Raw genomic sequence first — 13,903 nt, 5'->3', positions numbered from 1 at the left:
CCTTCATCCTGACATTGATTGTTCGTTTTCACGGATGCTGCCCAACCTGCTGAGTTCCTCCAGCATGTTGTACGTGTTGCTTTGACCACAGCATCTGCAGAGTATTTTGTGTCTAAACTGAGGCTGTTATGGCTCACATAAGAAACAGTAGCAGGATGAAGCCATTCAAACCTATGTGACTGAATAATTATTTCAGTGCCACTTTCCTATACTAACCCAATATTCCTGGATTATCTTAATACATAAAAACCTATCAGTTTTGACCATAAATATAGTGTGACCTCATACCTAGAAAATTCCAAACACTCGGTATTCTTTGGATGAAGAAATTTCTTCTCATCTCAGTTCTGAAAGGCAAACTCCTTTGATACCTACCTGCTTCTAAACACCTCAGCCTGCTGAACCATCAACTAAACTACCCTGACAAATCTTGGTACAGTATATTTCAAACTGATCAAATATCACAGTGCTTTTGACCTATGGTTGGCAAGAAATTACACATCAGAACCAGCCTCACACAGTTTGTAAGCTAAAATGCTGTAGCATTAACAGCTACTTGACTTTTGTACCTACAAGAGAAAAAAGCTCAAATTCAATTAGTTAGTTTGATTTGTTACTGCAGAAGAATAAAAGGGCACTAAAATAAGATGAGAAAAATTGATTTTGATCTTTCCAGTAAATTTGGATCAATATTATTCACAAGCCATTTCCTAGCAGAGGGCATTTAATGAATCTCAACATCACATAAACCAAAAACTTAAATGCACTCAAATCATTCCTTATTACCATTGATGCAGTTTTTTTCATTTTGAGAATCATTACTTTGCCTAATGTAATCTGAAGAATTTTTTCAAGTAGTGTCAAAGAGCCTAAACCTAATTCATGGTCTTCATAAACCAATTTATTTCTTCTGCTTTCCATGCAATATAAATGAAAGAAATTTCGAGAACCAGTGAACAATTATTCTGCAACAGTGATTCATAGAAATATCACTGCCGAGGGTCAATTTGTAAAAAAAAGAGCTGGCAAACATGATAAAGAACTAGGTTTCCATCATTACAGCAGTAAAAGAACTGCAATAAAATTCTTATTTGAACCATTGACTATAGAATCTTTCAATCACCTAATTGGAAACAAACATGAAAACAAGATTAAGAGATAGGGGGTGAGGGTGGGCGGTGAAGAGAGAGAAAAAGAGAGTGAACTTAAGGATATTGAATGAAACACAAAGAAAGTTAACTTTACAATCTGTGTGCCTATTCAGGTTCTTGTTTTCAGACTGAAATACTTTATGCAGTAAACTACAGGCATCAACCAGTCAAATTACTTATAAACATCATGATAACACTGAAATAAAAGAACTGCTGCCAGTTTTAAAAAAAACAAAAGCAAATCCAATCAAGTACTCATGGAAACAATTTATTTTGCAGCAGTGTGTGAGGCAATGCTCCAAAATCAAGGGAGCTTCCTTATTGTGTGTGATACTAGTGCACAATCTCCACAAACGGAAGGAGACTATCATCAGCATAACACAGAATAATGAACAAACCACTTCTGTTGCAATTATGATAGTTTGATGTCTATCAACAGTTTAAACTGAAAAGTTCCAGTTCGGCCTTATTATAATTATTACAAGCCCATAATTCTCAAAATTGTCTCATTCATGAATCAGAAATGTTAGACTTGCATGCCTAGTTTTCATTAAATATTGTTTGAAGGGAACAACAATGGTCTCCTTAATACAACACAACTCTGGGAGTTCATTCCTATTATTAGAAGTATGAATGATTAGCCACGTAGTAAGACTGCCATTTAATTAAAGGGCTGATAAATCATCAAAACGTTTTGATTGAATTTCAACTGTTCTTTTGGGTGTCAGCCAAGCCTGAGAGTTACAGTCCCACACTCACCATACATCTGTGTTCAGCACAAATGTATAAATACATCACAATTTCACACATAAAACCCAGATGCTTCACGTCCCTAAGTAGTAAACAAAAGTAGCATGGATTGACTTGCAGGAAAACTTATTTTCTCCATAGATACCATCTCACCTCATCCAATTTACCCTGTAAAAATGTTTCCTTACACTATTGCAGAACAACAATAAATTCCAAGCCACTAATACATATTGTAGAGATAAGGTGAAGAATTTGTTTTTGAGGTTGTGGCAAGCGGACAGTTCTAAGCAGTTTACCACAACAGAGCCTAGGCTTGAATTAAATTTGCTCCTGATCCCCAACATCACAAATTTAAAATTCTGTTAAATCCCAATATCCTCAATCTGATATCAAACTTCATCTTGATCAATATAACCTGCTTCCATCCCCTAACTTCAGCCTCTTCAGTATTTACCTTCCCAATTCTATAAGAGCATTCTACTTGCAAGTTGCAGGTAAATTTAAATGGAAATCCAACAGAATTCGTTCTGCATTGATAAGGCATGTGAGTAAAGATGCTGTCTTGAGATGAGATTTTAAACTGTGGTCTGACCTTATCGTTAAATGTGTGATGGATAGTCACTGTCCAAGTTCAGCTTTTTAACACAGCAGCTGACTTTTCCAGGGGTCAAAGAGATGTTTTTGAGTAAGTTAAACTTCCAACTGATATTCCTTGCTCACCTCCTTGTCATAAACAAGAACCAGTCTTCAGTTCTTAAGGTACATTGGAAGCAATAATCAGTCTGAAGTCTAAAGAACAACTTCGCAAACAAACAGCATTGTCTCAGTCATTGTGAAGATGTTAGAGTCAATTGTTAAAGATGAGGTGATGGAGTACTTGGTGACAAGATAGGTCAAAGTCAGCATGGTTTCCTTCAGGGAAAATCCTGCCTGACAAACCTGTTGGAATTCTTTGAGGAGATCACAAGTAGGATAGATAAAGGGGACGAAGTGGATGACTTTCAGAAGGCATTTGACAAGGTGCCACAAATGAGGCTGCTTACCAAGTTAAGAGCCCATGGTATTACAGGAAAGTTACTAACATTGGCTGATTGGTAGGAGGCAGCAAGTGGGAATAAAAGGATCCTTTTCTGGTTGGCTGCCAGTGACTAGTGGTGTTCTGCAGTGGTCGGAGTTGGGACCACTTTTTATGCTGTATATAAATAATTTCGATGATGGAATAGATGGCTTTGTTTCCAAGTTTGCAGATGATACAAAAATTGGTGGAGGGGCAGGTAGTGATGAGGAAACAGGTAGGACACAGAAGGACTTAGATTAGGAGAATGGGCAAGAAAGTGGCAAATGAAATACAATGTTGAAAAATGCATGGTCATGCACGTCGGTAGTAGAAATAAATGTGCGGGATATCCCTGGGCATGGCAAACAGAGTCAAATATTTGTGGGCATCATTATGCCATAAGATTTGCCAAAATTATCAGAATGCAGTTATCAGCCTATATATAAAAAATGAAGGAAGATATAACAAGACAGAACCTAATTCCTTTTTTTAGTCTCAGTTCAAGGATTGAATCTATTAAAATGAATATACTGCCCAGACTATTATATCTCTTTCAGACCCTACCAATAGAGATCAATCAAGATCAATTCAATGAATGGAACAAAATGTTATCAAGATATATATGGCAAGGTAAAAGGCCTAGAGTTCGTCTCAAAACTTTGCAATTAGCCAAGGAAAAGGGAGGGATGGGGCCTACCTTCTCTTAGAGATTATTATTTTGCAGCACAGTTGAGAGCTGTAATACGTTGGTACAACCCATCATACATTGAGAAGGGGATACTTCCCATCCCCATACAGGCAATTTTGGCTGATAATAACCTACAAAGCTACATAAATACTATTGATAACCCATTGGTGAAATTTGAAATATGGAAAAATATTATAAAAGAATATAAACTAGAGGGAGATATTGCAATTCTTAAATGGTGTGCATATGACTCGGATTTTATACCAAATAAACTGAGTGCTAGATTTAAGGACTGGACAGCTAAAGGAAGAACAGCTATTTGCAACATAATGAAAGAAGGAACACTGTTCAGTTTTGAAATGCTTAAAGAGAAACATTAGAAAAACAAGACTTTAATCGGTATTTACAGATGTGACAATATGTTAATAGGACGGTTAAAAATGTAACCAAGTACATGTTTGATAGAGCTATTTAGAAAAAGCATATAATTCAGATAACATTAGTAGAATCATTTCAAGCGTGTATAAAGGTTTGTCAAATCTTAGAACACATTCGACTTCATACATTAAAACAAAATGGGAGAAGGAAGGTGGGATAATTGTACCTGAGGAAGAATAAACAATAATATGGAGATATCAATGGAAGTGTACCAGTTCACAGAAATGGAGGAGGTTCGGATGGAAAAACTTGATAAGATATTTTATTACACCCTCTCAGAAATTCCATTATGATAGTAACCTCCCTGTTTGCTGGAAAAATTGTGGAAATCAAAATGCAAACCATTCTGGGAATTTTCTGGGAATACCCCATCATCAAAGACTATCGGAGTGGGATGCATAATGCCCTACAAGACATCTTTAAATGTGAAATACCCTTAGAAAGTAAGACCATATATTTTGGGTATATACCTCAAGAATGGTTGAAAAGAGATAAATATTTAATGAATATACTGCTGTTGGCTGGTAAAAAGACTCTTACCAGGAAATGGTTATCACAGGAGATCCCAACCTTAAATGCATGGATGGAAATTACAATGGACATTTACAAAATGGAGAAGATAACAGCATCTGTTAATCATAAGTTGGAACAATTTGATTCATACTGGGAAAAACAGTTTAACTACATAACACCTCATAGACCTGATTTTATTCTCACAAATCAATGAACATGTTGTAAAAAAAAAAGATCACTCCCTGCTTGTACATAGTTTTCTCCTTTCACTTGTTCTTTCTTTCCTCTCTTTTCTATAAGTGTATACCTCAGATAAATATTATGCTGAGATTTGCGGCATATATGACTATTTGATATATTTGTACAATATATGAAATACATCTTATGGAAATGTTTGTTTGATGATGAACATCAATAAAAAATAAATTATAAAAAAAAGAAATAAACGTGCGGACTATTTTCTAAATGGAGAGAAAATCCAGGAATCTGAGACACAGAGGGACTTGTGAGTCCTTGTGCAGAACACCCTGAAGGTTAACTTGCAGGTTGAGTCAGTGGTGAAGAAGGCAAATGCCATGTTAGCATTCATTTCAAGAGGTCTCGAATACAAGAGCAAGGTGATGCGATGCTGAGGCTTTATAAGGCACTGGTGAGGCCTCATCTTGAGCATTGTGAATAGTTTTGGGCTCCTCATCTTAGAAAAGATGAGCTGGCATTGGAGAGGGTCCAGAGGAGGTTCACAAGGATGATTCCAGGCATGAAAGGGTTATCATACAAGGAACGTTTGATGGCTGTGGGTCTGTACTCACTGGAATTCAGAAGGATGACGAAGGATCTCATTGAAACCTTTCGAAGAAGAAAGGCCAAGGCAGAGTAGATGTGGTAAGGATGTTTCCCATGGTGGGAGAGTCTAGGACAAGAGGGTACAGCCTCAGGATAGAAGGGCGCCCTTCCAAAACAGAGATGCAGAAAAATTTCTTCAGCTGAAGGGTGGTGAATTTGTGGAATTTGTTGCCACATGCAGCTGTAGAGGCCTGGTCGTTGGGTGTATTTAAGGCAGAGATTGATAGGTTCTTGATTGGACGTGGCATCAAAGGTCATGGGGAGAAGGCCGGGAACTGCGGTTGAGGAGATAGAAAAAAGGATCAGCCATGATTAAATGGCAGAGCAGACTCGCTGGGCCAGATGGCCTAGTTTTGCTCCCATGTCTTGTGGTCTTATAGAGCATAGGCTGCTGGCCCACGGCATAGGGCTAGCTGCTCAAGCGACACGGTGTAAGATAATGGGATTATTTTAATTGGGCCTGCATCAAACCAGACAACGATGACTGAGTTATTTAGTTCAAGGAAGTTTGCAGAGCAAGCTGATATTATCAATTAGCACATCAAATAGTTGATCAATTAATGGTGTACAATCAACATTTGTGTACTCAGAGAGTCAGCCTTCACATCATTAATTCTGTATGTCTGGGATCTTTGTCCCCAGAAGCTTTTAGATCATCTATGAAAATTCCCTAGCTATCTGAAAAATATCACATGTGTGAAGTCACCAAGTAGCAAAACATGGTATAAATGTTACAGAGCAGTCAGGCGTATTAGGAATAATCAAGGAACGGCAAAAAGAATGACAGAAGCAGGGATGACTAGAATCCATTCCCCTGCCTTTGATTTCTGCGACAAATGACTTGTTCATCTGCAACTCACTGGTATTTCTTTTTAGCTTATAGGAATTCTACATGTGTTTTGGAAATCCTTTGTGTTTTAGAAATCATTTGTAATTTGGAAGTCTTCTACAAGATAGAAATCCTCTGTGAGTTTTAGATGTGTTTTAAGAATTTTATCTGAATTTAAATGGGTATCACTAAAAATAAATTAACTGTATTTAAATTACTTCATTAGCTGGAAACATCTTCTCCTTGGTTGGAAGGGGCGAGCCACCACTCACATAGTGGGTATTGACAGTTGAATTCGCTGTGGAGGATAAACAGGGAAGTCCTCTAACCTTTGAAGAGTACAAGCTCCTTTTTGTGAGCGTACCCATAGTGATCTACATTGAATTGGGCTTAAGACTGTCATTTGATTTCACAGCTTCACAGACAGCAAACCCAAAGCAATCACAAAAGATCTGCAGAATCCATCCTGAAGAGGAGCAGAGGAGTTGCCCTCTACCAGTTCTGTTAAAGTGGATTACTGGTCATTGTCAAATTGCCGTATTACCAAGCTAGCTGTGCACAAATCAGCTGCTACATTTCCTGCACCACAGCAGTGAATGCACTTCAAAGGTACTTCTTTGATCATTAAGTATTTAAAACATCCCAAGAATGCAAATAGTGCCACATAAATACAAACCTTGCTTCTTCTTTCTGGTCCAGTTTATTTTAATACTGCCAATTTATTAATTCAGTTGTTTTCATTTTACTCACTATAATCTTACTTCTGCACCTATTTATATCATTTGGTCCATGAAATAAAGGAATGCAACATCCTTCCCAATGCCCTTTTTACCTCCAGCCTGGTGGGGTTCAGCACAATTTTCACCACTCATTAGAACCACAGTGTCGGTAGGGGCCCAAATCGAGGCTTGCCAGGTTGCCATAGCTACCGGAGGCTCCTGACATGGAAACAGTGCTCTGTTGTTTATAGGAGATCCTGCTGTGTATACACAGGGTCTGAAAAATAACAAAAATAAATTATTACAACACACACAAAAAGTCCACTACTTTCAAATCTCTTAGTATCTTTCCCTTCAGTCAATCCTGACGAAGGGTCTCGGCCCGAAACGTCAACAGTGCTTCTCCTTATAGATGCTGCCTGGCCTGCTGTGTTCCACCAGCATTTTGTGTGTGTTGTTTGAATTTCCAGCATCTGCAGATTTCCTTGTGTTTGCAAAATCAATTATTACTCTATATGATTTTTATGCAAGAAGTTGTGCTATGTCACTTATTTGATCTGCTTAATAGAAACCTTTTAGATCTTCAGCCAAAAGCAGGTCCTTTGGTCCATGCCAAACACACACTTATACTAATCATACACTGGAAGATGGTTGGGGGGAAACAACAAACAATTTTTCTGAATGTATTTAGCAGGTTCAGTTGCATCTATGGTTGGGGGGGGGGTAGGGGCGCAAGGAAATGTCAACACTTCAGTTCGAAAACCTGCATGAGGACTCATGAGGTAGTTAATGAAGCAAGAGAGTAGAAAAGGAGAAAGAAGGAAGGTACAGAATGGAGAAAAATTGAAAGAATAGGCTGGCCAGTTAGGATAGAAGGCTGTGGGAATTTGAGGACACCTGCTAACACCTGCTTTCAATCCCATGTAGAAGGCCAAATGTCTTTCCTTGTTCTATTCACAAAGAAGAGCAAAGCCCAAAATAATGTTTGTGATGAGTAGATAAGGACACTGAAAAGCTGGACAATGTGTCAGCCACAGAATCGGTGTGCAGATGGGTAGCCAGCAGGGTGGACCACAGCTGGGTGGACTGGACCCACCCAGCTGATTGGAGAAAGGGTACTGTAAGCTGTAAGGCACCATATAAAGCATCTACATGGAAGCTTATTGAGTGGGTGGGGGCAATGGTTGAAAGGCGACTTTGTGGATAAGATGGCTTTGAATTAACAATCATAGTGAATAGTGCAAGAACGGAAATAGAATTCTATTTAAGGGGTAAAGGTACTATAGTGCCAGGGGAAATAACGATCAGATTTACAGTGCAAGTAAATGCCCTATGAAACCACCCCTCTACAAGCGTGGCTAAGGTTAGTACAGACCAGGAATTAAATCTCTGAGGCTTGGCTAAGGTGCAATGCTCTTGATGTGAATCAGAAGGCCTTGGCTTTTGACCTCATTTCAGCAATTGAACACTTAAAATACTATGTGCAGGACACAGTGACTGCTACATTACTGAAAGAACCTTTCAGACAAGATGGTATATAGTAAGTCCTACCCAATTCTTTACACATTCATAAAGGGCCAGGCAGAACACAATCCAGGCTCATTCTCATTCACCACAATGAACAGTTCTCTTCCACTTCATTCCTTGCCTGCGGCTGCATTCATCATTTTCAGCCCCACTGTTCCGACTAAGCATGGAGCTCAACTCCCTTGACCATCTTCAAGCAGTAGATCCTAAGGCCCCAACTACTCATGGCCTTGTGACAGCTTGCCGCCGTCAGAGGCCTGTGAACTATTCTTGTACGTCATTGATACTTAAACACATAAGAACAGGACAATTGACCTGTGATGGAAAAATTCGTTAAAAATAGCTTTAATACAAATTAAAATCCCAAAGGAAAATAAAGGAAAGGAAAACAAAGCTCTTACTTGAGTTAGAATCAAGATCGGTGACCTTGATTTAAATTAACTAACAAGTGGCTGAAGATGTGAAGAACCTGAAATCCAACTAATTTGACAAAACCACCTTTACAATGATAACTACGTCCATTATTAACATCAAAACCAGGCTTAAACTAATATTTCAATGAGCAATCAGCACAAAGCAAAAATAAGCTAACACTGATGTATTTTAAGTTTAAAGAGATGCAGGTAACAATACTATCCTTAAATGTGCCAGTAAGTTCACAACATAAATAGAACCCTCACCATGAAGTGACCAGTGGCTATGGAAAGAAAAACTCACCTTCAACACCGATCTACTGCACTATTTCGAAAGATTCCAAGCCACGAGTTAAATTAGGATATTTGCAGCATTTATAATGAGTTAGCTGCACTATCTTCATCCTACTTTAATTCAAACTCTCATGATCCCTGGTCCCAGAGGAACAGAAAATAGACCAGTATGAGATACTAAATTAACCTGATTCTGTGCTAATGCAGTTCATTATGTAACTGAGCACACACTGCCAAGCGACATCAATCTGTGTCGGGTTATCCTTCATGGTTCAAGCACCATATTTTCAGCTTTATTCAAAATGCATGATAAGCAAGTGAATTTGAGAGCAATAAACTATTCATACATGTTGCTAAATTATCCGATTAACACACCACATAGTAAAATACATAATCTTACTGTTGAGCCACTACAATAACATAATTATGCAATATTTGCCAGTCAAACTCAATGATAAAATTATAATTGTTCAATGAAGTCAATTTATTAAACATTATGTTGATTGGTGACAGAACTATAGATAGCCTTTCTTTTTTGAAATGGAAGTTATGAATACACATTTGCTTCCAGGTACGAGTGCCATATGTGGAAATGAGTCTCAAAACTCTCATTCTGGTTTGTAGTCAGCATACAGCCAGGGAATAAAAACCGTCCCAGTTTGTGCTTAAACTGACAGCTTCATTCAGAGTGATCATAAAATGAATGGCATTGCTAAGCACAAAACATGATATATTGGCTTTTCAGGGGGAGCAAAATTAAGTCTAGGGCTAGGTCACGCTAGAGGAACATCCCCCTGGCTCTAACCCAGCTGACATTCGCTGCACAAATTGCGAAGTGTTTTACTTCCCAATCGCTGACATTCTTCACCTTTAAGTGCATAAAACAGACTAAAAGGCAAAATTATTGGGGAAGTGTGCAAGTCAGGATCCCCCAGAGTATCAGCAAAATGAAGAGCTGTTCTAGTTAATCATCATGCCGAGATTTCAAAGTGACCACCTCCAAGCTCTCCTACATGAGCTTTGAAGAAAGATCAAAAAACATGGTTGGAGTGGCTCAGCTCATCTGCCATGCGAGCACGGGTGGCAGCGTCACTGATTTGAGTTGGAACTTGTGTCAGCATTACATACACTTGTGAAAAACTGTTATATCCTGTTCTATCTGTCAAATCCATTGAAAGGGATTAACCAAACTGTACTATTTTAAAAGTATCTTAATAAAAAGATGCTGAAAAAGTGTTGACATTTGAAAGTTTGTTAATATAAAAGCACTGTGCTGAGTGGAAAATAAATGTTTGCTTCATTCATATCTCATCTTCAGTTAACAATTTTGATAGAGCTTGATCGATTTCTCAAACTTCCAGTAACTGCCCCCCCACCGCTCTTCTCCTTCACCATTCCCCATTCCCTCTCTCACCTTCATCTCCTTACCTGCCCATCACCTCCCTCTGATGCTCCTCCCCCTTCCCTTTCTTCCATTGCCTTCTGCCCTCTCCTGTCAGATTCCCCCTTCTGCAGCCCTTTATCTCTTTCACCAATCAACTTCCCAGCTCTTTACTTCACCCCCTCCCACTCTCCCGGTTTTACCTATCACCTCCTACCTCGTACTTCTTCCTCTCCTCTCACTACCTTCTCATTCTGACCTCATTTTTTTTTATCCAGCCCTGAAGAAGGGTCTCGGCCCGAAATGTCCACTGTACTCTTCCCCATAGATGCTGCCTAGCCTGCTGAGTTCCTCCAGCATTTTGTGTGTGTTGCTTCATTGACAGTACCAATAGCTCCATATATCACAGATTATAATTAAACTACAAGTTTTAAAGAAGCGTGCATTCAAAAGTAACCAACCTGCCACTTTGGTCCTTAGTCCATTTAACCGAATCACCCTCTGGTTTCGTTTCATACCAGATCCTCAACACACGAGGAAAGTCTTGAGGGCTTTGTATTCCTGGTTTCCTGATTTTCATGCTCCACGTGTCGGTCTGAAACTGGAGTTCTCCACAGCCAGGCGCGTTACTGCACTGGATGTAATAGTTATGCTGCTCCCGCCAGCGCTCTGCTGATAAACCTAGAATTTCATCCACTATGCTATTCTGGGGATCATCCTGCGGTCCCTGAGAAAAAGTGCCAAATTCTGGCTTCAGCATGTCCATTCCACTCAATCTGTCAGTACCTGCTGCAGCAGTAACATTCACTTCCTCCACCTTAGTCACCACAAGGTCGCAACAGTCCAGCACCAGCACAAAATCCTTCCCGTCATCGCAGAGCTCCCTTGCACCAGATCTCTCTCCAGCCCACTCATTGTTGCTATGGTTACAACTATTAACTCTGCCATCACGCTGGTTAGCTTGATTGCTCACCTGACCCTCACATGCATATGTCAGACAGCATGAAGGTCCAGCTTGCTCAGTTTCAAATGGTCCTTGTAAGGAAAACTGCTGACCTGCTCCCACACAGCTGGATGTTCTTTTGTGCACTTTGTTGGTCTCTAGGAAGAGGGCAATGGTACCGTTGATGACTTCTCTGTCAAAATTTACCGCCAGATCTAATACATAATGTCTGACGAGCATGCAGCTAGTATTGGCCATGAGAGGAAGGTCATCCTTGTTGGGGTCAAGAGCTGAATTTGTATTTTCATTCATAGTTTGTCCAGCAATAGCTAACATTTAAAATGTAAATTCCCGTGGCATTCCAGTGCTATAAATATTCCCTGATTTTGCAAAAAAAAATAATCAAACAAGATTTCTGCCATTTGTTCTTATATTTTACTGCTTCATAAGTATTTGCTGTTTTTCTTTAAACCTGCATACACAAACAAAAAGGGAAAATTACAAAATGTTTATCTAATATGTCATTTCTGAAACTGTCCTTAATGTCACATAGAGGAATCTGTTCTCTGCTTTCCCCATAATCCAATATTTATACAGAACCCCAATGCATTTCATGAGCCTATTGGCTAAATCCATGCCAACTTTGCATAATTCTTCCAAAACGTGTTTATTAGTAGGAACAGGAGTAAAGAAAGAATTATCGTGAGCATATTAACGCATGACAATTTCTCCAGTTATTAATTTTACAGCCTCCTTTGGGGCTGGCATAAAACTTAGCTGTGGATGCAGAAATGGTTTGGTTTTGAGATAGATTCAGCCCACAAAAATAATCAGATTTATATTTTCCATTAGATTCAAACTTGGCACAATGTTTGTTCCATTTCAGCCTATCCATGAAATAAACAATTTATAATTGACTTCAAGACCTAATAACCAGAATCAGGTTTAATATCACCTGCACATGTCGCAAAATTTGTCGTCTTTGCGGCAGCAGTACAATGCAATACATAATAGAGAAAAACATGAATTACAGTAAGCATATATATAAAAGTTAAATTAAATAAGTAGTGCAAAAATAAAAATTTTAAAAAGTGTAGTGAGGTAGTGTTCATGGGTTCAGTGTCCATTCAGAAATCAGATGGCAGAGGGGAAGAAGCTGTTCCTGAATCGTTGAGTGTGTGCCTTCAGGCTCCTCTACCTCCTTCTGGATAGTAGCACTGAGAACAGGAATGATCTGGGTGATAGGGTCCTGAATGATGGGTGCCACATTTTTGAGGCATTGCTCCTTGAAGATGTCCTGGATACTACGGAGGCTAGTACACGTGATGAAGCTAAGTTTACAATTCTGCAGCTTAATTCCATCCTGTGCACATTGAAAACACAGCACAAATTCAGTCCTCAAGCCAGCTCTCCCATTCACTTCAACCACAGCTAATCCTGTCTCAATAACCAATTCCCATTTCTCTTCAATATCCATTGGGATTTTCTCCTTTCTTAAATACCTTCAGTGAATTCACCTCCACTGCCTTCTAGCTTCAGTAATTCCACAGGATCTTTGCCCTCAACTGAAGAAATCTCTCAGCTTTTTTTCCTAAACGTCTAATCCCACTGGCCAACTGTTCATTTCCCTCTACAGATGTTGCCCAACCCTGAGCTCCTCCATCGTGCATGTACTGTTATAACATTTAAAATAGTTGAAAGAATACATTGCCTTTAAAATCTAATTATGCTTGTCATAAACTAATTTAAATACAAGACCAGGAAAAATTGTAATAAACATCATGTATAATAAACAACAGTTATATCTCGTGTCACTATGAGACAGTAGCTTCATTAACTGAAAAACGTAAAGCATATTATCCAATGTTTTGAATTTAAGAAAACAAGTTACAATTTTAAACATAAACGGAAACTGAAGAAGAAACATCGACTATTCCTCTTCGTCCAATAGGCGGTTTTTAGCCAGTCATTACATAAACTGGTTATTGTCACAGCCTTTTGTTGAAAACAATACATTTGACTAAGACACAATTACTTTCAACCGTGATCTTAGTAACAAAGGCAGCGCCACAACGTGGCTTTCAGAGGTGTTGATCTCCAGAGCAGGAATATTTTTATTATGGCTTATCCTGAAGTGCACACCAGCATTTCAGTAGTGTTTATTTCGCGGAATATACGGAGAATAACTAGAAATCTATTTAAATAAAACTGAAACTATCTTTTACAATACACTGTGAGATATGAGCGTTGCATTGTGTATAGTTCTGCATTTTATTTGCTGTTTTGAAGTTGTAAACAACCCGAATCAAAATCCTGCGCAGCGAATTCCGGGGGAAGCACAGAACGCCCTGCAAGCA

The 13,903-nt window shown here is 38.9% G+C and overlaps 1 protein-coding gene across 6 annotated transcripts in view; it reads right to left on the bottom strand.

Annotated features, from left to right (window-relative positions):
* aopep (aminopeptidase O (putative)) overlaps positions 1–13,903 on the bottom strand; it is a 218,363-nt gene that overhangs the window by 204,293 nt on the left and 167 nt on the right. For all 6 annotated transcript variants that reach the window (XM_073071267.1, XM_073071275.1, XM_073071285.1 and 3 more), the window contains exons 2-3: positions 11,065–12,018; positions 7,102–7,265 (exon numbers count right to left, since the gene is read on the bottom strand). In XM_073071267.1, coding sequence (XP_072927368.1) covers positions 7,102–7,265; positions 11,065–11,882 — 982 coding nt within the window. In that variant the 5' untranslated portion in view covers positions 11,883–12,018. The remainder of the gene's footprint in view (positions 1–7,101; positions 7,266–11,064; positions 12,019–13,903) is intronic.

The sequence above is a fragment of the Hemitrygon akajei genome, chromosome 2 (assembly GCF_048418815.1).
Source record: "Hemitrygon akajei chromosome 2, sHemAka1.3, whole genome shotgun sequence".
Taxonomy (NCBI): domain Eukaryota; kingdom Metazoa; phylum Chordata; class Chondrichthyes; order Myliobatiformes; family Dasyatidae; genus Hemitrygon; species Hemitrygon akajei.
The sequence above is the reverse complement of the archived record's forward strand: the minus strand, read 5'-3'. Positions and strand labels throughout refer to the sequence as shown.